General features: G+C 46.9%; 1 protein-coding gene across 1 annotated transcript in view; it reads left to right on the top strand.

Moving 5' to 3' along the window:
- Window positions 1–27,800, top strand: part of KDM2B (lysine demethylase 2B) — a 184,168-nt gene that overhangs the window by 59,399 nt on the left and 96,969 nt on the right. The window contains 4 exon segments of the mRNA XM_029619679.1: window positions 6,279–6,457; window positions 6,905–7,011; window positions 18,166–18,259; window positions 20,410–20,563. Of these exon segments, the coding sequence (XP_029475539.1) occupies window positions 6,279–6,457; window positions 6,905–7,011; window positions 18,166–18,259; window positions 20,410–20,563 (534 nt within the window).

Here is a 27,800-nt window from a genome sequence, read left to right on the forward strand (position 1 = left end):
AAAGATGGATAATGCACCCTGTGGTTGGTGATGGTACATAGCAGTCATTTTGTGAGTTGTTGGGGAAAGCTTCATCAAAGTGAGGGGAGGGATGGGCATGCCTGGCAGGTCACCCCATGATAATGCGAGAGTTGGATGTGACTTGTGAGCGCTGTTATAGGAGATATATATATTTATTTAGATTTTTATATTCTGCTTTTTGGCACTTCAGAGCAGAGTACATTCAGGTACTGTAGGTATTTCCCTGTCCCCAGAGAGTTTACAATCTAATAGGGTCACTCATCAAAATGCATTGTGGTGTTAACACACGCAATAATCGTGTAATCATACAGCGCGAATGCAAATTTTTTGAAGGGATGAGATTGGGGAGGGGTTTGGGCAGGATCAATTAAAATGAGGGCCAATATCGCACCGTGCGATAGTATAATGCATGCTATTTTTTTTTTTTTTAATACCAGAAATGCGATGATATTTCGGCCATTTCTGTGCTTGGAAAGAGACAGAGAGAGGGAGTGGAGTGGAATGTAGAGAGCGAGAGAATCTCTGGGGAGGCCTTCACAGTATTCAGTTATTTATATCCCTATAGGAAGATAATAGCTAATAGCTCGAGGTGAGGTGTTGGTTTAGGGGCAGTTGTGCATGTAGAGTGAGACGTACGAACAGCACAGTACACCTTGGTGAAGATTTGATGTCATTTGGAGTGAGGAAAGTCTTACAAAGTTGAGATTTCTGCTGTGTTGTCTCGCCCTAGCTTGATAGTGACCTGTGCTGTTCCTGCGTCTCACTCTGCATGTAAATCTGGCCTCTAAACCAACACCTCACCTTGAGCTATTAGCTGGCTCTCCTATAGAGAGAGAAATACTGGACTACTATGAAGGCCTTCTCTCTCTCTCTCTGACTACCTATGTGAACTATGTTAGCGCATGGTGCGGAAATTCTAAGATTATCCTGAGGCAATGGAGGGTAAAGTGACTTGCCCAAGGTTACAAGGAGCAACAGTGGGACTTGAGGCCTGGTCTCCTTGGTTCGTAGCCCACTGCTCTAACCACTAGGCTGCTACTCCACACAAATATAATGAAGGTGCTTTTAAAAGTCACCTCAATGGCTGAGATTTTTTATTTATTTATTTTTTTAGTTGCTTGCCGTTTGAGAAATGGCATTTTTAACCCCACGTAGATGCTTTTTCCACTACGTATCTACCCGCAAATAAAGCAGGTGCTAGTGACTGGGCATGCTTTGTGCCCATGTAAAAGCAAAGGTAGACATGTGCTTTCATTTTTTGAGAATTGATGCAAAGCTTACTGGGGGGGGGGGGGGGGAGTACGCTCTGTCTTTGTCCCGATGCAAGCCGTTTGAGAATCGCATCCCACCCCCCTCCCTTATGCTCCTCACATCTTATTTTCTCACTTTTATTTACGGTTTTATAATGTTATGCAGAGTCGGTAACTTTAAAACGAGCAGGCGGGTACCCGTACACACACATGGGAGCGCAAGTGAATGTGTGCTGGAATTTTAAATCGTGCATGCATTTATGTGTTTATGATTTAAAATATGCCTAGCGCACGTAGGTGTGCTCCTAGTTTTAAGATGTTACTCGAGCGAACGTGCTGTGCCTGTCTTCTTAGGATTCTATCAGTTTTAATGCGCGCAGCAAAGCGGATTTTCAAACATGCTCGCGTGACCGACATTGCCGGTTTTCTCAACAGGGCCACCGGTTCGCCCAGTCCATCTCGAGGTCATCCAGGCTCCTTTTAGTTCTTCAGCCTGCTCTCCCCCACAGATGACCAAGATCCCTCCCCCTGGCATTAGGCCTAAACGACTATTTCTGCAGACTTGCACCTCATTAGGAGCAGCAGTAAATGTACGAGGCTAACGAAGCGCCGCGCGCCGTGGTCGCCAGATTGAAAATATTGGATTTACGTGCGTAACTGTTGGGCTCGTCCCCGACACGCCAAAGCTCTGCCTCCCCCCTCTTTTTTTTTTTTTTTAACTCACGCATGTGTGTATGCGTGGAATTTCTGGCTTTTAAAATATGCGCTGCTTGCTCAGGGCCCAGGTGCTCAGGTATATGGGCGTTTTAGCACGAGCAGCGCTTTTAAAATTGACCCCTTATTGAGGGTTACCATGAGTGACTGGGGGGGGTATAACAGTGCGGGGGGAGGGCGGGCAGTCTTCTAAAAGCTGATTTCCAAGGGTAAAGCACTGTTTTACCCCCCAGTCACTCATGGTAACCCTCAACAAGGGATCAATTTTAAAAGCGCTGCTCGGGCTAAAACGCCCATATACCTGAGCAACTGGGCCGTGAGCAAGCAGCGCATATTTTAAAAGCCAGAAATTCCACGCATATACAATTTACATATAGTTGTGAAAGCGCAGAGTTTGGCAGGGACAAGGGTGACTGCGTAAATGTTGAAAACCAGATCTGGAAAAATGGCAGTTCAGGGTTACTACTGGCACAGATCTGGTGGAAAGGGGGGGGGGGCATTGGGTGGGATGGGGGGAACCATCTATTACAGTGAAGGTACTGGTTGATCATGAGAGGTCTTGAACGAGTAGATGTGACTCGGTTATTTTCACTTTCGAATAATAGAAGGACTAGGGGGCATTCCATGAAGTTAGCAAGTAGCACATTTAAGACTAATCGGAGAAAATTCTTTTTCACTCAATGCACAATAAAGCTCTGGAATTTGTTGCCAGAGGATGTGGTTAGTGCAGTTAGTGTAGCTGGGTTCAAAAAAGGTTTGGATAAGTTCTTGGAGGAGAAGTCCATTAATGGCTATTAATCAATTTTACTTAGGGAATAGCCACTGCTATTAATTGCATCAGTAGCATGGGATCTTCTTAGTTTTTGGGTAATTGCCAGGTTCTTGTGGCCTGGTTTTGGCCTCTGTTGGAAACAGGATGCTGGGCTTGATGGACCCTTGGTCTGACCCAGCATGGCAATTTCTTATGTTATGTTCTTAGATTAGAGTAAGGATTTTGAATTGTGGAGGGTTTTTGGGTTAGGCACTATCCTGTCAGATGTTTTTGGTCACTCAGCAGTGCGTTTTGTGGTTCTGCTGAGAACCATGGATCAAGTAGATAAGCTTGAGTTGCATGGTGGGGGGGAGAATCCTTAAGCAGCAGGGTTCAGCCAGAGGCCCCGTGGTTCCTTCAGACCTGGAATATAACTACTGGGTGCTGACAGGAGCAGGTTGGAGCTAGGTGCCAGAAGAAAGAGAGAATAAGCAAAGAGAATAGCAGGTCAAGCTTTCTGGGGCTGCAGGATTTTCGCCAGGAGGCAGAATTCAGGAGTCCATGTTGAGGCATAGGTGTTGCTTAGGAGCGCTGCCCTGTTCAAAGGCCTTTTTTTTTTTTTTTTTTTTTTTTTTTTACACTTTTTGTTTGCTTGCTGTGCTCTTTAATGCCCCCTTGTGGAATTCGAGCTACTTAAATTTGTATCCCATTGCATGAGTTAAATTAGTTGGTGAATTTAAGGAAGCACTGCTTGGGTGAGCACCTTTGCTGGGGCCAGTGTGCGCAGAGTCTGTTAGCCAAATTTATCGGACTTTTGCTCCAGGGTAAAATGAAAGTATAACCCAGTGTTTTCAGTGGGGGAAAAAGACCAGTGCAAAACTGAACCAAAACTTTACTAAATCCTTCACTGCGCAAGGGTGGTGGTTTTGCAAGGTTATTGAAATCTGGTGGTGTTTGGAGAATCTCTCTAGACCATAAAATTTACCTTTCAGGGGCCACACGTCTTTTAGATGGCAGTTGCAGTGTTCAGCGCAGTTCCAGTCTTCTTTTAAGGGTGAGGATGAGTGGTGGGGCAATTTGGAGCAGAAAATGTTTTTAATAAGATGTGAACTTCTACTGTGAGAGTAGGAAGATAGCCCTAGTATGTTTTCATGCGGTAAGTCCTTACCTCCCAGCAGTCACCGTTTCTTGCTAAAGTCTCACGATGTAGGGCAAAATTTGCATTCATGACTGTTTTTTCCTGCTGAAGTAAATTGTCCCTTAAGCTGGCTGACCCTTTTTCCCTAATGATGTGCCCATTAAGCATTTTGATTATTTTTCCTGTGTATGTTTATGCCTTAGGGCCATGGACACCTGCAACTTGCTCTCCCTCTGCGGGGTGCAGCCATGATTGACACTAACATGGGAGTGGAATTGCCAGCGCAAGCGATAGGAAGGTGCTAGGGATATGAGCAGACTTTGAAGAGATTGACAGAGATGTGTGTTTTCCTGCAAGGAAGTGATGCTTCATAGCATGAAATCTTTTTGGCTGTGGATTCTTCTCCGCGGTCACTATCTTGTCAAGCAGTATCGGTGATTTTGCCACTGAAAACGGCTTTTAATGGGAACTTGCCTCTGCAGCTGTAGTGCTTGAGAAATTGCTCACGAGGTCACGGGTGGCCCCGTGCTGTATTTAGTGGTGATTGAAAATGCTGGCCCATCACAATGATTTTTCTCTTGGAGGGCAGTCTTCAGTAATACCATGTTGCTTCAAAGTGCCCACAGACCTCAGAACCAGCTGGGTTCCCCTTTTGAATGCTGCCTGTAAGGTGCATGGGTAGCCAGTTCCTGTGTGCTTTGCGTCTAATTTCCCTGCGGGCACTGGAAGAGGGACAAACCTCTGCACCCACACTAGAAAGTGGAAACCTGTGCGTGCTTTTAACTGGTGCGCATGGGGGTCAGCTGTCAGCAGGGTGGATAGCTTGAAGGTTTACGGGTATTTTTTGTTTTAACTCCCTTCAAACTAATTTTCAAAGTGAAGCTACATGAAAATGTGCACCCACGAGGTCTGTGACTGCAAAAGGTGCCGTGGACTTTGCACCAGCTTTACCTCCAGACAGGGTCATGCATGTGTTTCTCCCCCTCCTCACCCCACCCCCAGGAACGTCCTTGTTTTTTTTCCCCAGTAACTAAATCCAGCGGCTTTGTGAAACTTGGCAGCTGGATTTTGCTGCTGAAGAGACTGCAGGTCTGCAGTTCTGGGTATTTACCTGGGTGACCACCTTAGTTACCTGGGTAAGTGCCTTTTGAAATTTGCCCACATTGTGTTTGGTTAAATCTGTTTGCTGTGGTACAGATCCTTTGTGTTTTCTCCTAATTTAATAATAAAGAAGAAGGCTGTCGTTTCTATTTTATTTTTCCCTTTTGCTCTTAACTCATCTTTGCCCCCTATCCTTTCTTGAATGGTCATTTCTAGGTGGCCAGGCATCCCCCGGTGTTGGGCGGGTGCCTCCTCGAGGTGGCGTGCTTGTGTTGCCAGGTAAAGGCACGGCACCTCTTCCCTCCCCCGCCTGGGCCTGTCTGCACCCCGCTCATCTGGTCCCCAGTTAATGAGGGATCCAAAACCGGATTTCCCTGCACCACGGTTCTGTGGCCTAGCCATGCAATCAGCCTGAAAACTGCTGTTTGTAAAGATAAAACCTTTGAAGATGAATAGAGCTTTTCCTCATTGACCAGTGAAAGATTCTTAAGTCATTTGATCTGCCCAAACTAGGGAGAGGCAAAAGTGGATCTGATTTGCCAACAAAGAAAAAAAACACACCTTGCAATGCATAGGAACTATACTACTAGAACCTACAGAGGTCATCAGTACCAAATGGTATTTAAGCTGAAAATTCTCATTATTTTATCATTCTTTAGTACTGACAGTGTATGCGCTGCTGTATATTTGAAGGGGTAGGCAGTGAATGTCGCTTTTTACCAAGTCTTAGTATAAAATACTGCATGGAAAGCCATGATAAGGCTGGTCTGAGTGGGCAGGTTCAGTGCCATCAGTAGGAGCATCACAGGCCATTTACTGAAGCGTCAGATGTGAGTAATAATAAAAACAGACTGCACCAAACTGCACAAGGATGATTGGCCGCACTCCAGCACCAAGCGGTTTCTATTTGTGTTGCTTTCTCAAGGGGTTGTGTCTGACTGTGTGTACAGTGTGCACTTCCACACTATATTTTGATTCTCTTTTCATTATGAACATTTTTGCCCAACAGTTAGTCTAGATGGGGAGAGTAAAAGTATTTTAGGAGACTTGGCTATGGATGTGCATTACGTTGTGTCTTTCCTTGAATTACCAAGCAGTGATTACTGAGAGGCAATCTGTACTGGGCTGAGCTCAATGTGTTTCATGAGATCATCTTTTGAACTACTCAGCTGTGTGAATAAGAGCTGTGCCTGGTAATGTCCACGAATCATTGCAATCAATTGTTAAAGACCTGACTTGTTTAGAGTGCTGGCTACTATCCACTCAGAATGATGAAAGTACAATGGTTTTGGTTTACCCACAGGAAGTCGTAGAATTGTAGATGTGATGGACGTCAACACACAGAAGGGCACCGAAATGAGCATGTCTCAGTTTGTGAGGTACTACGAGACCCCTGAAGCTGAAAGAGAAAAGCTGTATAATGTTATCAGTCTGGAATTCAGTCACACCAAACTGGAGAATGTGGTCAAGCGTCCAACTGTGGTAAGATTTTTTTTTTCCCCAAATGATAAATAACCATGCAGTTGCGCCAGTATAATATGTACATGGTTCTAGTTTGGGTAAACCTGAGGAACTAGGTTCCCTCAGACTTTCAAATATCCCGCTTCAAAATAACGTTTCTCAAATGAATGATCCATATCAGTAAACCATGATACCCCTAATTTGAAGGGAGAGCCAGCAGACCTCGTCAGCCAGCATAAAGACACCATTTCGTTGTCTCATCAAATGTGCATTTCACGCATTTGTTAACCATACTTATCCCCAGTCCAAATCTGATTGATGCCCCCTCCACATCCTGACACTTATATCATGGGTCATCCCCCAAGAGGTCCAGACTATAAGAAAATGGTTGTCCCAGCAATACTAACTTTCCAGATGGACATCTGTAGGTCTGCAGCCGTTATCGCACTGCTTTGTCCCTTGCTGCAGATTGATCTGGTTGATTGGGTGGATAATATGTGGCCACAGCACTTGAAGGAGAAACAAATAGAAGCCACAAATGCCATCTCAGAAATGAAGTACCCGAAGGTGAAAAAGTAAGTTGATACATATTACATTTTGGGGTGGTTTTTTTTTCAAAGATCAACCTTTATTATTTCTTTGCTATATTAACAAGAATGAACTATTCATAGGGGTGGAAGTATTGATTATTTTTGTAAAGCATGGATGACCTCAAGCTGTGTAATAAGAGTGACTTTTTTCTTTTGCTTTTAAGGATATTGATTGTGCATTTGAGAATTTTATAATGGATTTTGTGGGTTCTTAAGATGTGAATTTTCACATTAGGCTTCTTTTACCTTCTATTCTAATACTCTGCATCAAAGGCAGAATTTACAGTTTGGTGTGTTAAATGTAAAGGCTTAATCAATGTGCTTAACAAATTACAACACTGACTGGAAATACAAATATCTTTTGTCACTATAAATACTTTACCGCACCATTCGTATGGTGCTGTGTAGCCATGTTGGTAAAAAAAAAACCAAACAGATGCATTGGAGCAGGTACGTTTGTGATGGTGTCAGGAGGACGCTTACTCCAAATGCTGGATATTTCTGAAATCTTCCTCTGGATACTGCAGAGGGTTTATTAAGGAAGTTTCCCTTTTTTTTTTTTTTTTTTTTACAGATTATGCTAAGATCTGTAATAAAGTGAACTATTAGGAAGGGAATGGCAAATAATGCCTCTGTATCGCTCCAAGGTGAGACCTCACCTTGAGCACTGTGTGCAATTTTGGTCACCGCATCTCACTGCACTGGAGAAAGTATAGAAAAGGGTGACCAAAATGATAAAGGGGATGGAACGGCTCCCCTATGAGGAGAGGCTAAAGGGCTGTTGAGCTTGGAGAAGAGACGGCTGAGGGGGGATATGACAGAGGTCTAAAAAATCATGAAAGGACTTGAACGGGTAAATGTGAATCGGTTATTTTTCTCTTTCAAATATTAAAAGGAGTAGGGGGCAATACATGACGTTAGCAAGTAGCACATTTAAAACAAATCAGAGAACATTCTTTTTCACTCAACACACAGTTAAGCTCTGGAATTCATTGCCAGAGGATATGGTTAAGGCAGTTAGTGTAGCTGGATTTAAAAAAAGGTTTAGATTAGTTCCTGGGGGAGATGTTCATAAACTGCTATTAAAAGGGAATAGCCACTGTAGCATGAGATTTATTTAATGTTTAGGTACTTGTGACTTGGATTGGCCACTGTTGTGGGCTTGATGGACCCTTAGACTGACCCAGTATAGCAACTTCGTATGCTCTTATGAACATAAGGCATAGTCAAGTGTTGGGCAGCTAAGATTTAAAGCAAAGAAAAAACATTGTCATTGAAAAACAAGAAAGCCTGGTATGAGCACTTAAATGCACAGAAATAAAGAAAGATAGGAGGTGATCCCTTTTTACTGGACTAACTTACAGGCCGATGCAGTACAGTGTGCTCCGGCGGAGCGCACTGTTAACCCGCGATTGGACGTGCGTTTTGGACGCTCTAGCTTTACCCCTTATTCAGTAAGGGGTAATAGCGCGTCGAAAACGCGCGTCCAACCCCCCCGAACCTAATAGCGCCCGCAACATGCAAATGCATGTTGATGGCCCTATTGGGTATTCCCGTGCGATTCAGAAAGCAAAATGTGCAGCCAAGCCGCACATTTTACTTTCAGAAATTAGCGCCTACCCAAAGGTAGGCGCTAATTTCTGCCGGCACCGGGAAAGTGCACAGAAAAGTAGTAAAAACTGGTTTTCTGTGCACTCTCCGACTTAATATCATGGCGATATTAAGTCTGAGGTCCCGAAAGTTTAAAAAAAAAAAAAGTTGAAATCGGCTCGCGGGTTGAAAACCGGACGCTCAATTTTGCCGGCGTCCGGTTTCCGAACCCGTGGCTGTCAGCGGGCTCGAGAACAGACGCCGGCAAAATTGAGCGTCGGCTGTCAAACCCGCTGACAGCCGTCGCTCCTGTCCAAAAAGAGGCGCTAGGGTCGCGCTAGTGTCCCTAGCGCCTCTTTTTACCGCAGGCCCTAATTTAAATATTTTAGTTTACTGAATCGCCGCTTTCCCGCGAACTTTACTGTATGGGCCTGAATATGCTTCTTGACTAGTTTTTGCATTCCCTTTCTCTAATCCCAAGAGAATGAGCAAAAGATGGTGGTGTCAGAAAATACGAGGAAGTCATAAAGTCTATTGCAGTGGGGAGGAGGCAGGTTTGATGTGGCAGTGGTAAGAAATAATTCTGCTGCCTCTTTTGTCTTCTCCTTGTCCTGCTTAACACATCCAACGCATCCCCTCTTTTCCCCTTTCATGCCACAGCTGTAATGCATTTTATGATTCACTTGTATTTTCTGGCGGTGTCACCCTTTGCTGGTTTTGGGGTGATGTAATAAAACCCAGCAGCCTGCGGGGGGTGCAGGTGTGCTGTGGGTAATAAAAAGCATGCTAAATGCAAAACCGACCACTTCTTTTTTTTTTTTTTTTTTTTTTTTTACACTCTGGAGCCATTTAAACTGCAGTCCATGCTAAAAGGAGAGAATTGGGCTGAAGAAACTAGGGCAGTGGAGGCCATGATTTTCCCCCTCACACCCACTTTAAAAAAAAAAAAAAGCCAGGCTAATACCCTCCCTCCCACCGAGCTGAAGTTAAAAAAATAAAATAAATAAGTGGCCTGGGGCAGTTAAATTTCCAACTTCCCCCACCCCCGCAGCCCAGTCCTAAGCCTCGGCTTTACCTTGGGCTCTTTCCATGCTAAAGCCCCTGTTATATACAGGAGTGGGTTATGTTAGCGTGGAAAAACCCCGTGCTCAAATCTGGGCTAAGACCAACACTAGGGTCAGCACAACTTGCGGCATCAGCCCCTCTGTTTGAACTCGAGAAAAGGACTTGTAAATTCCTGAAAGCTGATGAAGAAATGTATTAAGTTAGTCCAGTATTTTGGGGATCACCTCAGATTATTGCTGGGTTTTTTTGTTTGTTTGTTAATCTTCATTTCAGTGCTAAAACGTGAAGGATAGCCAGAGATCAGCCGGGGTTGGAAGAGGAAGTAAATTGGGAAGAGTTGGTTGTATCTTCCATCCATCATCACCCATTCCTTTTGAGGGCATTCTCACCCCTGTAGATCTTATTAAACCGTGATAGTTGTCAGAAGCCTAGACCAGCGCCATCGTAAGGTAGCCAAAGAATGAGTACAGCACAAAGAAATGAGGCTGAGCTTGATGAACACATTTCATAAACGATAGTAAAAAGATGCACAGTGCTTTTGCCAGAAAATAGTCTACAGATCCAGGGAATAAAACCTATTTCATACAAAAAAAAGAGGAGACTGAGAAACCGTATTCAAGGACAGAGGGTCATAACTGAGAAGCAAAGTGCGTCATGGAGTGCATACAGCGTAGAACTTTAATAGCCTCGTTGGTCTTAAAGAAAAGCCAGGATGTTGATGGGTTGTGACACCTTTGCTGATGTATATATGTATGTATGTATGTTTGTATGTTTTATATGCTCCTGAAAGAACATAGAGGGCAGGAAGTGAGGGAGTGTAACACAGGCCTGTGAGGCACCAGGCAAGAAAGGCCTGCATGGCTTCCTCTTGCCTTTAGGTTTAAAGCTCTGTGACCCAGTAATCCGTGACATGGGGCGGAGGGTGCTGGTCGAGTCCCTCTCTCCGTTTAGATCTCGCTTGCTCCTCGGGCTCCCGAGCACTGTTCTTGTCACAGCTCGCTCTGCAGCACAAGTTAGGCCCAGGCGAGCGTGCAGAGCCAGGTGGCATGGCCTTACCCCAGGAAGGGTTTACATTTTGTAAATGGAGCCAACTTCGGGCAGGGGAGCTCGGTTACCAGGATCCCGACGCTTCCCATGACTCGCACCTTTCACGTTTCCTGCCCAGTCCTTCATTTTAGCAAAATAAATATTTAGACAATTATTAGGACGAATAATCCTAAACAAGGCTAAGCACTTCCACAGTGCTAAAACCAGGATTAGTGCCGCAGATTAATTTCTGTTTTACATAATGCTAGAGGCTAAGCCTACTCCAAACAATGCTGGATTCATTCATTTACTTTCTAAGAAAACCCAGCATCCAGAGCTAAATTCAGACCCTTATATTTTATTTGGTTAATTTCCTTGGATGGTGCTGTTTTTACTGTAATTGCACGACTCAGAGGAACATAGTTTGCCATACTGGGTCAGACCAAGGGTCCATCAAGCCCAGTATCCTGTTTCCAACAGGGGCCAATTCAGGCTACAAGTACCTGGCAGGATCTCAGATAGTAAATGGATCCCGTGCTGCTGATGCCCAGTGATAAGCAAGGAGTTTCCCCAAGGCTACCAGGTTGTTAACATTTTATGGACTTTTCTTTCAGGAACTTGTCCAAACCTTTTCTAAACCCAGTTGTGCTGGGAAAAGGAATGTAACCTCTTTTTCTTTTTTTTTTGTTAACCATTTGGTTCTTTGTGCCCACTTCTCACCACGGCTAATGGAAGATATTCTGGAAAGCAGCATCAGAATACCTCCAGAGCAGTGTGGGAAGAGGTGTCTTTCTGCCATAGACTCCTCATTTGGGAATCTTGTTGTTTAGGTCAGCAGTGCATGCCAGAACAGTGGCTTCACATCTGGCTGTCCTAAGAAATAACCGGCTAATCCCATCATCAGATGAGACACATGTTAGGCATACAGGGCTGAATTACATTACTTCATAGGTTGAATGTGACTGGAACTGATGAATACAAGCCTTATTTAGTATTTGGAAAGGAGGTTTGCTGGTGAGGTGTTAATCATATTATTTTCAGGGTGAAAATAGAATTTCACAGCCATCTGTTTGGGGAGGAAGGGAATAAATATTTATTTGTCTCTAATTTGCATATACAATTCAGTAAAGCTGGCTCAGTCTGCTACCACTTTTTTTTTTTTTTTTTTTGTCTTTCCATTGCACCCTTCCATTGACTCCTCCACCATGGTCAGCCCATGGAGCAGCCTCGTGGAGATCCCCCCCCCCCCCCCCCCAGGAGCTGTGGCAAGCCCCAATGACACCAAGGAGAAAAAGCTTGGACAGAAGCCACCAACTCTGAGCTTTCCTGGAGGCCACCATCGCCCCCTTTCCTCGCACTGTCTCTACCAGCTGCTGGACCTGTTTATTTCTTATAATAAATCGGAGAGGTGTTTTGTTTTTTTTTTTTTTTCAGACTCCTTTGTGACTGCCCTTTCCAACCCCAGTTGTCGCTGCAACAGTTAATCTTACTGGGGGCCGTACCACCGTGGTGCCTTCTAGAGCCCTGCAGTCATGGGCCCCCCCCCCCAGTCTGACCACTAGGTGTCACCGTTGCACAATGACGACTTCCTCCCTGGGGGGGCACTGTGAATGCCTCCATAGCATCTGCAGCCCCAGCCCACCTAGGGAGGGGAGAGCCGACCCAGGTACGTCCCACTGAGCCACCCGAAATTGTTCAAAACCATGCGCTTAATTAGCATTCTGCGGCAGAAGGTAACAGCAGGGGCTGCGTCAGATTCATGATCCTTCCTGCCTTAGCCTCCAGCCTTGTTTCACTTTCACAGTTGTCTCATCTGTTTGAGGTGTTTAGTTTCAGCTTTCTCCCCCCCCCCCTCCCTTCCTGTTTGCTCCGGGGAGGGGACGGCGGTAATGACTTGCAGTCTTCTCCTTGGCCAGATGCATCTTGCTAGGGTATGGAACGGTTTACCGGCTGGGCCCCGAAGCAGGGCGGTCTGGCCTTTGTGTGCTCTTTCACTATTGCAGAGTCTTTTGCAAGGATAACAACTGTAAAACACTTCCACAACAAAAATAAGGCTTGATTGACCCCAGCGGGTCTGGTGCCTTCTTCATCTGGCGAGCAGCAGCCGAATATCTGCTGTTTGGGCTTAATTTCAGAAATTTTCGGGGATATATTCAAGGCAGGTGAATAGAAATGGAGAACCTGAAGGCAGTGAAAGACCAAAGGGCCTATTCACATGGCCTATTCCTACTCAGCCAGGTGCTGGTAATGTCAGGCGAGCTGTGCGTGTAGTGGCAAAAGAGAACCCCACAGAACAGGCCCACCTTATCCATGCAGATGTTTGTTACCACTGAAATAATTTACAGGATCAGAGCCTTGGAGCAAAGCAGGGGGAGAAGCAAAAGTTCCAGGATTAAGGGAGTGGGATGTTAAAATGTGTCCCAATAAGATTGTGCTTCTTAGGTATTGCACATGGAGATTTACTGCCAGAGGTCCCTGTACAGTTATCTAGGTGTGAGCTATAGATTTCAGTGTACACATATGAAATAACCATTATGGAATAAGATGGAGTTAATATTTCAAACATTTCCAGGTTCATATTGAAAAGAGGTTTGTCTGGGTAACTTTGAGTAAGCACCTTTTGTTTTCAGTTTTTATTTTATTTTTCCTGGGGATTTCAATGTGATTAATTCCCACACAAAATAAAATAAAAACTGAAAACAAAGGTCTCTCTAACTGGATAAATGTTACCCAGGAGAGGCATTACCTGGATAAAATGTATCTGGATAAGCTGGAGGAATTCTGTGTGTGTGTGTGTGTGTGTGAGATCTGGGGGCCAGAGTTAAGTTAGCTGGAGAACTCATTCAGTATTCAGAGTTAGCATTGGATAAGGCTGGGCTTGCCTGAGAGCAGGCCTAAAGTTAATCAGGTATTTGTACCCAGATAACTTTGTTTCCCAGCTATATATTGAAGCTGGTTAAGTAGCCAAAAAAACCCCCTAAATGAACCTTGGGTCAGCACTGCTGCCAAGAGTATTAAATTACAACAGTGCTGGCAGCATATTCTACCAGCGTTGCTGTGAAAGCAGCACCAGATGCCGCCGGGAGCGGTACAGATGTACTGTGCCCCCCGCAGGGTGCTGGGTGAGGCGAGAGGCTTGGGGTAGGGTGGGGGGGGGGGGTAGGAAAGGGCCTGGAGCCTGCACACTTACTGTGAAATCATAGAGGGAAGGGGGCCATGGACTTCTTGTAGATCTTTTGGGAGGTCTGGGGGAGGGGCCGTCGGGTGCTACAATACATGAATGTAATTCGCTTTGAAGTGCCAGAAAAGCGGAATTATAAATTGAAATAAAATTTAAAATTTTGTAGTGGGGGAGGGTTTTCAATATTTTTTTTTTTGCTACTTTAACCTTAAAATATAGCTGGTTATTTGGGTTCAAATTTAGCCATTTAGGTATAAAAGTTATCAGGGTAACACGACTTGAATTACTTTAGTTGATCTTGTTCCGTTGAATATCCGTGGTAAGTTTCTGTCTAATTTTAGCCTGATAACCTATCTGCTCACAGGCTTATTATCTCCCCGATTCTGTAAAGTGCGCTTGGCCGTGCGCACTGTTTAACACGGGTTTGGCTGTGTGTACAGAAAAGCAGAAAATAAAAATGTGCCCGCCAGTCCAGTTAGGAGAACGGATGCCCAATTTTACCGGCATCCATTTTCCTAACAGATCGCTGTCAGCAGATTTGGAAAACAGAAGCTGGTAAAATTGAGCGTCTGTTTCCTGAACCCTCTGACAGAGACTTCTCTCCTGGGCCAAGGAGGCGCTAGGGTCGCGTAATCGTGCATAGCCCCTCCTTTTAGCACGACTCCTAACGCACGCCCAGCCACCTCTCCTAACGCACGCCCAGGAGAGGTGGCTGGGCGTGCGTTAGGAGAGCGGACGCTCCCCGTTCTGAATCGGCCTGTGTAGATCCACACAGTGCGTTGTATTATGTTCATCTATAATTAAAAAAAAAAAACCCAAAACATTTAAAATTATAAAACAGTAATAAGTTTCAGAACTTAATTTTCCTGTCTCAGGCAGTGATTTGATGTAGCATTTTCCTCTTGGTTTGATGGGTTGTCTTTTTGACCTTTTACTATCGGGGAAAATCGCCAACCAGTGTCTACAGTGCAGAATACAGATTATTTCCATAATTTATTTATTTATTTATTTAACACTTTTTTATACCGACCTTCATAGTGATAACCATATCGGATCGGTTTACATAGAACAAGGATAACTGAAGCAATAAATAAAGTGAATAACAATAAAGGAGAATAAGGTAAAGTTACATTTAACAAGGAGTAGAAACTTGGAAGCTAAATATAGCTGGAAGAAAAAAGGCAGGAAGTATTGTAACATAATAATGATAAAGGATGTGGGTTAAAGCTTAAGGTGCTTTAACCTAAAAGTGCCAGAGTCCATCTTTTGAGTAGATAGCAATCCATTTGTCTGGGAGGGGATAAATTTAAAGAGGCACATTTAAATCATGTCAAAGTAAAAGAGAGTACAGACTTTTTAACAAAAAGAGAGGCGAGAGAGTAAGACAACAGTGTGAGGAAAAACAGACAATTTTAATATTTTGCAGGGGAAATTAGATCATTGTCAAGTGATTGCTTCCTCATCTGAACATGAGGGCATTTTGAAAAGTTTGCCCTAGGTTGTCACATCAGCCCTATAATTGCCAGCTAGGTCCTGAATTATTACTTTATGTGGAGTCAAGGTGCAGTTCGTATGCTTGAGTCTGTCATGTGGGATGAACTGGTATTTTATCTTTTCATTGGAATTTGATCAGTGTATGTTTTGTTTGTGTTGTGTGTAATTGTGATTGAAATTGACATGTTAGTTCATACTGATGTTTGGTTGAAGTTTGACAAAGCTTGTTTGGAAGCCTCGGTTTGGATGATTTGATGTGTATGTGGGAAGGGGCTGGACGTTTTGATTTTATTATATTTGTAATGTTTATAACTATATGATTATGCTTTACTGATGCATTGGTTTTATTATTGTACACAGTCGAGCAAAAATTGGAAAGGGGATCAAGAAAAGCGTTCAATGTTAAATGAGGTTTCTTTTTCTTTTCTGTTCTTTTATTTTGATGATGGGTGGTTAGGGGGAGGGGGGTTCACGTGATCATTATTTATTGCCTGCAGTTGCCCTCTAACTCCCATCAATGGCAGTCGTATACCAGGGTCCTGTGAACTGTTGCCCCTAGCCTTAGCAACCGCTACCAGAAATTTTGAGCAAAAAATGCAGCTAGGAACTGTGACCATGCAGCAATGCTTCCGGATCCTGGTCCAGCCCCTGTAGTGCTCAGGGCTGGATGGAGGCATACACGCACACGTGCCCAGGATGCCAAATTGCAACCTCTTGATGCCCGATCTCTGAGGGACTTCCTCTGCCTATGGGAGAGCCGTGCATCTTAAATCGGGCCCTGTCTGGCAGCAGCAGCAGCAGCAGCAGCAGCAGCTGATGCAGGGGGAGGGAGAGGAGGGATGTAAACCGATCTGGGGCAGGGAGCCGTGGGGAGCTCACGTGACTCCAGCGTGCTGCGCGCTGCAGAAGGGTGGCTATAGAGGTCAGTGCAAAGGCATTGTGCCCAAACCTAGCAAGCAGGGACCATGTTGTGTGCAAGAGGAGAGCTTTTCATGCCCTGGCAGTGACAGACAAAAGCAGCTCTGTTGTTCTAGGAGGACATTAGCCCTCCCCTCCAAACCTGATTTACATCGTGAATGCAAAAAAAACCCAAAACAAAACAGCGTCATGTGGCCAACCTTCATTATTACTTTTACATTTCGCTCCGTGTCATTCATTAATCGGAGAGGAATTTCGGAAATATCTTTAGAACGATGTTTCTAAATATTAAGATTTGAGTATGATTAGTAACTTCATGTTTCATCGAGGAGCTATTCTGTACGCTTATAGATAGAAATTCGAATATTTGGCTATAGGGGTATATAATTAGCGTTGCTGCTCTGCATTTCTTTATCGACAAGATTCATTTCGGTTTAGCAACTGGACGCTGCAAAAACTTGGTTGCATAATAACTAATGTTTAGGACACACGAGCCTCTAAGTAACGACACTTCTTATAGAAAAGGTTAACAAAAAAAATAAAAATGCTACCTGTGCTTTGTTTTTCTGAACCCTCGTTTCCCCACGGGCGTGCTATTTATTCCGCGTTTATTTCCAGGTTCAGCAGAGGATCTGAACCACTGTCTGCAGAAGGCATTTCTGAAGCCTAGACAGCTTCTTGGCTAGTTGGAAACCCTCCCCCTTTAAAAGTATCTTTAATGGGAAAGGTATCAAGTTTCCGTGCTGCTGAAAGCCCCGGAGCCTGCTGTGCAGTTTGCTGGGGGGGGGGGGGCGGTGTTTGATACCGGAGGAGGTGATGGTGGGTAGGGGTGGCTCCTGGCCGTCCGCATGCCAGTGCCGCGCGGAGGGCTCCCCAGCCCTGCATGCGGTTGCTAGGCAGCGGGCTCCCGTGCAGCAGAAGTGGCTCTGATTTGCCAGACTCCCGCGCGCACATGGGAAGGTCCTGGCGAGCCTGTGCGGTCGGGGGGCGGGGAGAGGCGAAGTCGTCCGCATAACGCCGAGAGACCCCCCCCCCACCACCTTTTTTTTCCCCTTTTACCCGCCCGCGAGGAAGAGGAGGAGACGACGAGCTTGGTTACGCGGAAGCAGCCGGACGCCTTCCTGCTGGCACCACAAAAGTGGGAAGAGAGGCGGACGCGGAGAGGTTGGTGGAGGGCGAAGCGCGGCGGCGGCGCGCGCACGGGCACAGGCGGGGGGGGGAGCTTCGGCCATTAGTTTGCCAGATGGTGGCTAGAGATGTCTGCGGTGGCGGCTCCCTGCGCCCAGGGCTGCGCTGCCCTTCCCCGCCCGCTCCTAGCCACGTTTCGCCCAGCTTGAATGGCCTTAAGCATGTGGTTTGCACGGTGAGATGAGAGCCCCCGCCCCCCCCCCTCCCCCTCCATTTTCTTTCTGCAGACGGGAGAGTTGAGAGCAATCGCATGAGCGAACCGGGCAAGATTTACGTCCGGAACTTTTCTCTTTGAATCAACCTTGGGGAAGTGTCTTGTCAACAACTTTCAGTTCGGTCTGGTTCTGGGCACGACCAGCAACTTGCAGCATGGAATGTAGCTTGTTCCCTGTTAACTGGATTTAAGAGAAGAGTGCTGGCAGTTTACCTGATTGCTCTGATTCACAGACTGCAGTGTCTTCCAGATTGTTGCAGCCTATATATAGTTTTATGTGCAATTGTCTCCTACCGAAATCGGTAAGGGGCATTTCTTTCCCAGAAGAACGCCTTAAGTGACTTGAGACCCACGCGATAATATTGCTGGGAGACGTGCAGACATCCTTTTCCTCGCCCACAAGGGCAGAAAGGCTCCACGATTCTAGGGCATGGCCAATGATAAATGTTTCGCTTTCTTACAGGTATTGTTTAATGAGTGTCAAAGGCTGCTTCACGGATTTCCATATTGATTTCGGTGGCACGTCTGTTTGGTATCACGTTTTCCGTGGAGGGAAGGTGAGTGAGTCGAGATGACACCAGATTAGCACTACCAAGGACATAATCCCGAGGCCTATTTTTCACAGTTCTGGTTTTATTATGACGTCTATGTTTTGCAGCTTTCTTCATATTTTCTGCCCAGGTATGTGAAAAATGCCACATAAATGCAATCCATATATTTCTTACATAAAGTACTGTGATGATGCAGATATAAATATCTATGCAGATGTAAATATTGTTGTTGCTGTCTTAGTTTACAATTGTGGTAACTACACAGGATTTGCAAACCCCCTCCCCCCATTGTTAACCTTCTATGCTCTAATGTCTAGTTCATCCTTTGTAGTGACACCATTAAGTTCAGAAATTTGCTGCCAGAGGATGAGGTTAAGACAGCTAGTGTAACTGGCTTTAAAAAAAAAAAAAAAGTTTTGAATATATTTCTGGGGAAGTCCATAAACTGCTATTAATCAGTAGGAGTAGCTACTGCTTGTTACCAGGATTCTTGGCATGGGATCTATTTAATGTTAAGGTACTTGTGACTTGGATTAGCCACTGTTGGAGACAGGATGTGGGGCTTGATGGACCCTTGGTCTGACCCAGTATATCATCTCTTATGTGCACATATTGGCCAGTGGCGCACTCCCTCAGCTACCCAGTGTGGACTCTGGCTGCTAGGAGTTGCCAGTAGCTGGGTCTCCCTGCATGCATTGTTCCATCCTACACTTTGAATGCTCATATGGAGTGCTTTTAAAATTGCCAAGAGATTTCTTTTCTTTTCTCTTTTTATAGATCTCCCCGCCCTTCCAAACTCCAGATGACATATGCCCTCACTGGGCAGGAGGGCATCTTTTATTTGTTTATTTTTTTGGGAGGAGTTGTCCCCTGACAGTTTTTTCTCCTGCTCCTTTTAGGTATCCAGCTCAGTTGTAATCACGGCTGAGAGATGATGCCAGGATCCTTCAGTCGCTACTACTCGGGGATTTTTTTCCCTCTGTTTCATATCTCCCTCCTCCTAATTTAGGTCGGTCTTTGCAGCGACAGGGCTTGACTGGGGGATGCATGTAGCAGGGCTCCTTTTGGATCCCTGTGATTGTGGGCCCTAAACGTGGCCATTGAGAGTAGCCCATGTGCGATGATTGGGACAACCCTTGTCTACCTCTCCACACCCCAGGGGGCCGACCCAGGGAGTGGAAGACCAGATCCCAGGTATTGAACACAGGTCCTTAGCATGGCAATGCACAGTATGGCCACTGAGCCACCAGCAGGGCCCCAAGGGCAGTCATCTTAAATGATCTGATAAAATTGCCTTTTAATCCTGGCAGTAGGATTATGATGCCCAAGACAGTCAACCTTAGGGCACCATGGGACAGTTTCCTGCCATTGTAAAGAAAAGCGGCCAAGAATTCATCCATTTTAAAGCAGTTTTCAAAAATAGACTAATTATTCCCGGTAGACACATTTTTCTCTAGGAAGGATCATCAGTGAAATTCTAGAATCAGGGTCTTGAAAAATACGCTTGTAGATTTTGGTAACTGTTGGAAATACAACTGTTTGCTAGCTCTTCCTTTCTCTCCTCTCTGGTGAAAATAAACTTTAAGAAAATCACTTTGGTGGCACCTCACCAACAAGACCCAAACAGTCAAAGAGATGTGGTCATGTTGTTTCGACAGAGTACCATACTGATAGAAGCGGTAGTCCCCATGGCACACATGCAGCTTGGCTACCTCTGTCTCTGAGGAGAGTTCAGAGGATTTTTTTTTTCTTTTTGCTAAGAATGTGTAATTTTGTAGGTCTCCTTCCTGCATTTACCTATTTGATTTATTTACAGATTTTTTTTATACCACCTCTAGCAGAAAAACTGTGCTAAGCAGTGAACAAAAAAAAACAAAACAAAAAAATGAATAGTGCATCTTACAAAACTCATCAATACAGTAAAGTAAAAATATAAAATGCATGTCTAACTGAAGAGGAAAGCATCAAGCAAAGGCCAGACAAAAGAAATACGCTTTCAACTCTTTCTGGAAAATTTGTAATCGGAAACATTCTCAACTCCATGCGCAGCTCATTCCACAATGAGGGACTCCAGAGGCTGCAGCCTCCTGTGAATGTTTCCACACATTTTGTTGTAACGTGCTGCTGGAGAGAATATATATATTTTTTTTCTCTAGATATTTTGGCTGATTCCGCCTACTCTGCACAATTTACAGCTTTATGAAGAGTGGGTTGTGTCAGGGAAGCAAAGTGATATCTTCCTGGGAGACAGAGCGGATGGGTGCCAAAAGATCGAGCTGAAACAAGGTTATACGTTCTTCATACCGTCAGGTGAGCCCCTTGGAAATCTGAGATAAAACAGCAGTAAAAATTGGAAGCACCTTAGCAATGCCAAAGAGGCCTGAGGGTAAGGTTGGTGGTGGTTTGTGTTTTGCAAATTTATTTACAGAAATAAATATATATATATATATATATTTTTTTTTAATGATCCCTGGAATTATTTTAGAGAGCACTTGGAGGGTGGTCACTTGGGGAAAATTATAAAGGGAATGGAAGTGACTCCCTTATGAAGAAAGGCTAAACAGGTTAGGGCTCTTCAGCTTAAAGAGATGACTGAGAAGGGATATAATGTTTACAAAATCATGGGTGGTGGGGAACAGATTTAATTTAATATTTTTTTTCTGTCTTTTGTGGCTTGATAGTCGCTTCAGAGGGTATCACTGTGTAGTTAAATTGAGTTAAATATAGTACATGCAATTTTTTGATGTAGTGCGCAATTAAGGTGTTACATAGAATTAATCAATAGGGAACGGTTATTTACTTTTTTCAGATGGGACTAGGGGACACTCCATCAAACTAATGGGCAGCAGATATAAAACAAATCGGAGAAAGTTATCTTTTCATTCAGTGCACATTCAAATTTGTGGAATTTATTGCCAGAGGATGTGGTTGAGGCGTCTGGCTTTGCTGGGTTTAAAGGGGGTTTGGACAAGTTCTGGAAGAAAAGTCCATAGCCAGGTAGACTTTTGGTGAAAGCCAGCGCTTATCCCTAGGAGTCGGCAGCAAGAAATAGATCTACTCTTTGGGATCTGTTGGGTCCTTCCTGGAATCCAGATGGGCCTTGGAGACAAGGTGTTGTGCTTGATGGATCCTTGGTCTGACCTCGCATGACACCTCTTACGTTCTTAATAGAGCTGTATGTAGTGGGACTGGGTTGGCTGTAGGTCATGGGTTTTGTCACATTGCAGGGAGACATTTGAAGGCCCGATTCCTTGAGAAACTTTTCATCCTTGATTTGCTCCATCCCACCCCCCCGGGCTTAGAACCTGTGTTTAAGCGTAGGGAGGTTAAGTAATTTTGTTCAAGGTCCGGACACTTGAGTGGTAGGTAAGAGGGTTTCCAGGTTTTCAGCTCTGGGTATTCATCATTGCTTTCCGGTAGAAGCCCCAATAATGTACACTGTTCTCTTTGAACACAGGCTGGTGGTCCATGTTGTTTTTTCTAAGTATAAAGCTTGGAAAACTCTGTGTGCATTCAATTAATGGGGAAGGGAGAGAGAGAGAGGGGAGAGGTAGCAGTGGAGGGAGGACTTAACCACAAAGTAATCCGCCTCCCCTCAGGGATGAGAAGCACTTTGATATTTCCTTTGTTTTCTAATGCCCCTGGGGTAATTATCTGATTATATCAGGATAGGTACCCTCACTGCTGTTGTATTGCTCCGTCACATAATCCCGTCGGCATTTATATGCAAAGTGTCCCCAGAAATGGCATAAAGGCAGAATCCATCACTGGTAGCGTTTAAACAAAAATCAGTTTGATTCTTAGCAGTAACAGATATGACAGTGCACAGCTTTAGTGGTTCCTGATCTGTTTGCCTCATGGCTTTATGAATTTCTATCCCGTTTTCATAATCCTCGGATGCCTGTTTTTGTTGCCCTCCAAAAATCTGGTAAGAATTTTGCGCACGTTAATGATACCTGTTTTTATTATGGCATTCTTTCATCTTTGTATGGTACAGAGAAGCATCAATGTGATTACATTTTCTCTTTGGGTTTACTTGAGGTCATAAGAAGTAAATATCTTAGCTTATGTCACTTGCATGGGAATAATCAGCAGAGCTGTATTCAGCCGAGCACATGTGTTGTGTATATACGTTCAGGCTCGTGAAGTGCTGAATTCAAGAGCCACTCTTCTAGAGCATAGGGATGATCAGAGAGAGAGGATTTATGTAGCCGGTCCAGGTTCTCTGGTTAATCTCTCAGTGGGTGGCCAAATGACCTAGGCCTGCAAAATTTGGAGATAAGCAGAAAATTACACATGTGTCAATCGCCATGGGACAAATGTTCAACTGCTTTATAAAGCGTGCATTGAATATATTGGTAAGGTCATATGTTTTATCTTTGCAAAATCACACATTCCCTGTAAGTACCAGGATCAGTCCAGACAGCTGGGTTATGCCTCCCCTCCAGCAGATGGAGTCAGAGAGAAAACTGAAAGCACCCCCTAGATATACAGGTGTGCCACCTGCGATCCCTCAGTATTATCTCTGACTCCAGCAGATTGAGAGGCATAACCTGCGGTCCTGGTCTGGTCAGTTTATCGGTACTGGGAAACATTTGGAAAAAAAAAAAAAAAAAGAGGGACAAAGATCAATTGGTTTCTTCCCTCCTATCGTTTGTTTGTCTGTGTTAGTGTCTGGCGCGGCGCGGTTGGAGCTCATTGCGGGCAGGCAGGAGGGCAGTGTCCTCCTTAATTTTCCCGGATTACAGTGTCCTTGAACCTGGGGGAGAGCTTACCGGTGGGCCGGTCACCCTCCCCCCAATTCCAGGGGATTCAGCCCTGAAGGGGGTTTAAAAAAAAAAAAAAAAAAAAAAAGTTTTGAATTGGGCTAGCTGAGTCACTTAAGTCCTGTTGGGGACAGGCAGTGAGTTATATATATATATATATATTTCTTTCCCTTAACCCCGGCCTGCCAGCGTGTTCTTGGACCCGGAGGGGGTGGCTAGTTCACCCGGCGCGCTGTATCTGTGAGGATCCTTCTTCACCTTGCCTTTGGCGCCCTTTTTGTGTAGCAGCTCCGTTCGCTGCTCTGATGCCGCGGTCTTCGCTCTGCGTGTCCTGTGGGGGGGCGGGGGCGCGACTCTCCCGAGAGGGTCTCTGTCCCCGATGTTTTCCCGGGGGCGAGGGATCCTCTCGGGGGCCGAGCGCTGCCCGCAGCAGGTCTCCTCTCCCCTCTCCGTCCCGGCATCGCAGCGCTGCAGGCAGTGGTTCTCCGGCCCCTCCTCCCTCGGGGAGGAGTGCGGCGGCCATCTTGGCCACGAGGCAGACTGAATCGTCAGCGTCGGAGGAGGAGAAAATCTCCCCTCCTCCCTCTCCTGGTGCCCAGAGCGCGCGCTCCCAGACCGATTTGGGGACTCCTCGAGCCCCCCTCTCTATAGATGCCCCGAAGAAAAGTTTGAAAAGGGCGGTCCCCTTTTCTTCCGATTTTGTGCTCTTAATGCACAAAGCCTTTTTGCAGGCAGAATCCGGCTGGGAGGCAGAGGCGCCCACTCCCCCGAAAGTCCCCAGGACCACTGCCTTGCCCCAGGGGACCCAGCCGGGCGCGGGTTCCTCCGGGGGCCAAGGTCCCCGTCCGTGGGGGGGGGGGGCTGCGGACCCGGAGGACTCAGCCGTGCCGGAGTCCCTGGGGGCTCCGGACTCTTTGACGGCGGATACTCTGGGGGCCGTAGAAGGGGATGACCCCCAGGTGCTACGTTTGTTTGGAAAGGAGGAATTGAGCTCCCTTATTCTTCACGTGTTGCAGGAGCTAGAGTTAACGACTCCGCCGCAGGAGGCGGACACGTCTACAGGGGATATTGCAATGGCAGGGATTAGAGCTCCCCCGCAGACCTTTCCCTTTCACCACAAGGTCTTACAGATCGTTTCAAAGGAATGGGACCTCCCAGAGGCGTCCCTGCGGGTGAATCGGGCCATGGAAAGGCTATATCCCTTACCCAAGGAGTCATTGGAGCTCTTGAAGACGCCCGTGGTAGATTCGGCTGTCACGGCTGTGGTAAAGCATACGACAATCCCCGTGACGGGGGGTATAGCGTTGAAGGACCTCCAAGACCGCAAGCTTGAGGTTTTATTAAAGCGTATTTTTGACGTGGCGGCTCTGGGGGTCCGAGCGGCGGCTTGCAGCAGCCTTGTGCAGAGGGCCAACCTCCGCTGGGTTCAGCAGCTGCTGACCATGCAGGAGCTCCCTCCGGGAGAGGCTGAGCAGGCGAATTGTGTTGAGGCGGCGGTCGCTTATACTGCGGATGCCCTGTATGACTTGTTGCGCACATCGGCTCGCATTATGTCCTCGGCGGTCTCAGCCAGGAGGTTGCTGTGGCTCCATCGTTGGTCGGCGGACGCCAACTCCAAGGCGAGGTTAGGTTCCTTCCCCTTTAAGGGCAAGTTGCTATTTGGCGAGGAGCTGGACCAGCTTATTAAGGACCTGGGTGACAACAAGGTCTACAAGTTGCCGGAGGATAAGCCTCGGCAACCTCGGTCGTTTGGGAACGCTAGGGCTCGCTTTCGGGGGCAACGGCGTTTCCGTGGGGGAAGAGGGGGTTCCCTTCCCCAGCGGCAGCAGGCGACAAGATCCCAGGCCTGGTCGTCTTCTTCCTTTCGCGGCAGGAGGCCTCTACGCGGGGGCGCTTCCACAGGCTTTCCTGCCATCAAGCCCGCACAATGAAGGTGCGCGGGCCCACTCCTCCGTTCCCGTTATCGGAGGTCGGCTGTCCCGGTTCTGGGAGGAGTGGGCCAAGATCACTTCGGATCAATGGGTCCTCGACGTGGTCCGGTACGGCTACGAGTTGGATTTTGTACGTCCCCCCCGGGATCTCTTTCTGGTATCGCCATGCGGGCCAGTAGAAAAACAGGTAGCTATCGCCCAAACGGTCGCCCATCTACAGGCTCTGGGGGCGGTGGTTCCGGTTCCGCGGGACCAGCTACGGACGGGTCGGTACTCCATATACTTCCTGGTTCCCAAGAAGGAGGGCACCTTCCGACCCATTCTGGATCTCAAAGGAGTAAACAAGGCGTTGCGTGTGCCCCGCTTCCGGATGGAGACCCTCCGGTCTGTTATTGCGACCGTCCACAAGGGAGAGTTTTTGGCTTCTTTGGACCTGACAGGGGCCTATCTTCACATCGGAATAAGAGAACGGCATCAACGGTACTTGAGGTTCACGGTGATGGGGGACCACTACCAGTTTTGCGCCCTCCCCTTCGGGTTGGCCACCGCACCGAGGGTGTTCACCAAAGTTCTCGTGGTGATAGCGGCCTCCCTCCGCCGTCAAGGCGTCCTCGTGCATCCCTATCTCGACGATTGGCTCATTCGAGCAAAGTCACAGGCGGCCTGCAACCGGGCGGTCTCCTTAGTGGTGCACCAGCTGCAGGAGTTGGGTTGGGTAGTCAACTTCACGAAGAGCAGACTCGAACTGACCCAACAGCTGGAGTTCCTGGAAGCTCGGTTCGACACCTTGGTGGGCAAGGTTTTTCTTACGCACCAACGCATGGTCAATCTCATGACTCAGGTACGGCGCCTGTTGGAGCTCGAAATGCCCACGGTCTGGGATTATTTACAAGTCATTGGTCATATGGTGTCTACTATGGAAATGGTACAATGGGCTTTTGTGCATATGCGTCCATTACAAAGAGCACTTCTATCTCGCTGGGATCCCCGCTCGGAGGAGTACGGGATAGAATTGCCTTTGCTGGAGCCGGCTCGCTCCAGTCTCTCTTGGTGGCTGACTCCAGCCAATCTCCTACAAGGGGTGGACCTCGAACCCCCGCCTTGGTTGGTGGTGACAACGGATGCCAGCCTGTCTGGCTGGGGAGCGGTCTGCCAGTCCCGTGCGGTCCAGGGCACCTAGTCAGCACTCCAAGCGACTTGGTCCATCAACCGATTGGAGACCAGAGCGGTCCGCCTGGCCTTGCGTTATCTCCTTCCACTGGTACACGGACGAGCAATAAGAGTTCTGTCGGACAATGCGACCACAGTGGCGTACATAAATCGACAAGGAGGCACAAAAAGTCTGGCGGTAGCGACCGAGGCGGCGCTGTTGATGTCTTGGGCGGAAAGACACATAGAGCGTCTCGCGGCCACCCACATTGCCGGCGTGGACAACGTTCAAGCGGATTTCCTCAGCCGGCAGCACCTGGATCCAGGAGAATGGGAGATTTCGGCGGAAGCGATGGCTCTCATTGCGCGGCGTTGGGGGACTCCGCGCTTGGACCTCATGGCGACCCGTCAAAATGCAAAGGCGGTGCGCTTCTTCAGTCGGAGGAGAGAGCACGCGTCAGAAGGAGTGGACGCGCTAGCTCTTCCGTGGCCTCGTTACATTCTTCTTTATGTGTTCCCTCCGTGGCCCCTCGTAGGGAAAGTGCTACGACGCATAGAGTCCCATCACGGTCCGGTGATCCTCGTGGCTCCGGAATGGCCGCGGCGTCCGTGGTTCGCGGATCTGGTCAACCTGGCAGTCGACGGCCCTCTGCGTCTCGGTCATCTTCCCAATCTTCTTCGTCAGGGTCCAGTATTTTTCGATCTGGCGGATCGTTTTTGTCTGGCAGCTTGGCTTATGAGAGGAAGCAGTTGAAGAAGAGAGGTTATTCGGACGCGGTGGTGTCTACTCTCCTTCGGGCCCGTCTGTCGTCCACTACGCTCGCCTACGCGAGGGTTTGGAAAGTTTTCCATGATTGGTGTGACACGGTGGGTACTTCGGCCAGACGTTCGTCTGTGGCGGATATCCTTATGTTCTTACAAGATGGATTGAAGAAGGGGTTAGCGTACAATTCACTTCGAGTTCAGGTGGCGGCCTTGGGATGCTTGCGAGGTAAGGTAGAAGGCTCTTCCCTTGCGAGTCATCTGGATGTGGCGCGTTTTTTGCGAGGGGTTAGAAACTTGCGTCCTCCCGTCAGGCTTCCCTGTCCGTCTTGGAACTTGAACTTGGTACTCCGTGGCTTGTGTGCGGCTCCGTTTGAACCTATTAAGGCGGCTTCCTTGAAGGATCTGACTCTCAAGGCTGTCTTCCTTGTGGCCATTTCTTCGGCTCGTCGGGTGTCGGAGCTTCAGGCTCTCTCTTGCAGGGAACCGTTTTTGCGCATATCGGCGTCAGGGGTTTCCCTACGGACTGTTCCTTCCTTCCTACCCAAGGTGGTCTCCGCGTTTCATGTCAACCAAACGGTGGAATTACCTTCCTTTTCGGACAAGGACCTGCAGTCTTCTCAAGGTAGGGACTTGAGGCGTCTGGATGTCCGTCGGATTCTTTTACGCTATTTGGAGGTTACCAATGACTTTAGAAAGTCAGATCACCTTTTCGTGTTGTGGAATGGGCCCAAGAAGGGTCTTCAGGCTTCTAAAGCTACGATTGCACGCTGGTTAAAGGGTGCTATTGCGGCCACGTATGTTGGATGTGGTAAGCCTATTCCTGCTGGGCTTAAGGCTCATTCTCTGCGTTCTCAAGCGACTTCATGGGCAGAGAATCACTTGGTCTCTTGCCAAGAGATATGCAGGGCGGCCACATGGAAATCCTGGCATACTTTT

Source organism: Rhinatrema bivittatum, chromosome 11 (genome assembly GCF_901001135.1).
Source record: "Rhinatrema bivittatum chromosome 11, aRhiBiv1.1, whole genome shotgun sequence".
Lineage (NCBI taxonomy): Eukaryota > Metazoa > Chordata > Amphibia > Gymnophiona > Rhinatrematidae > Rhinatrema > Rhinatrema bivittatum.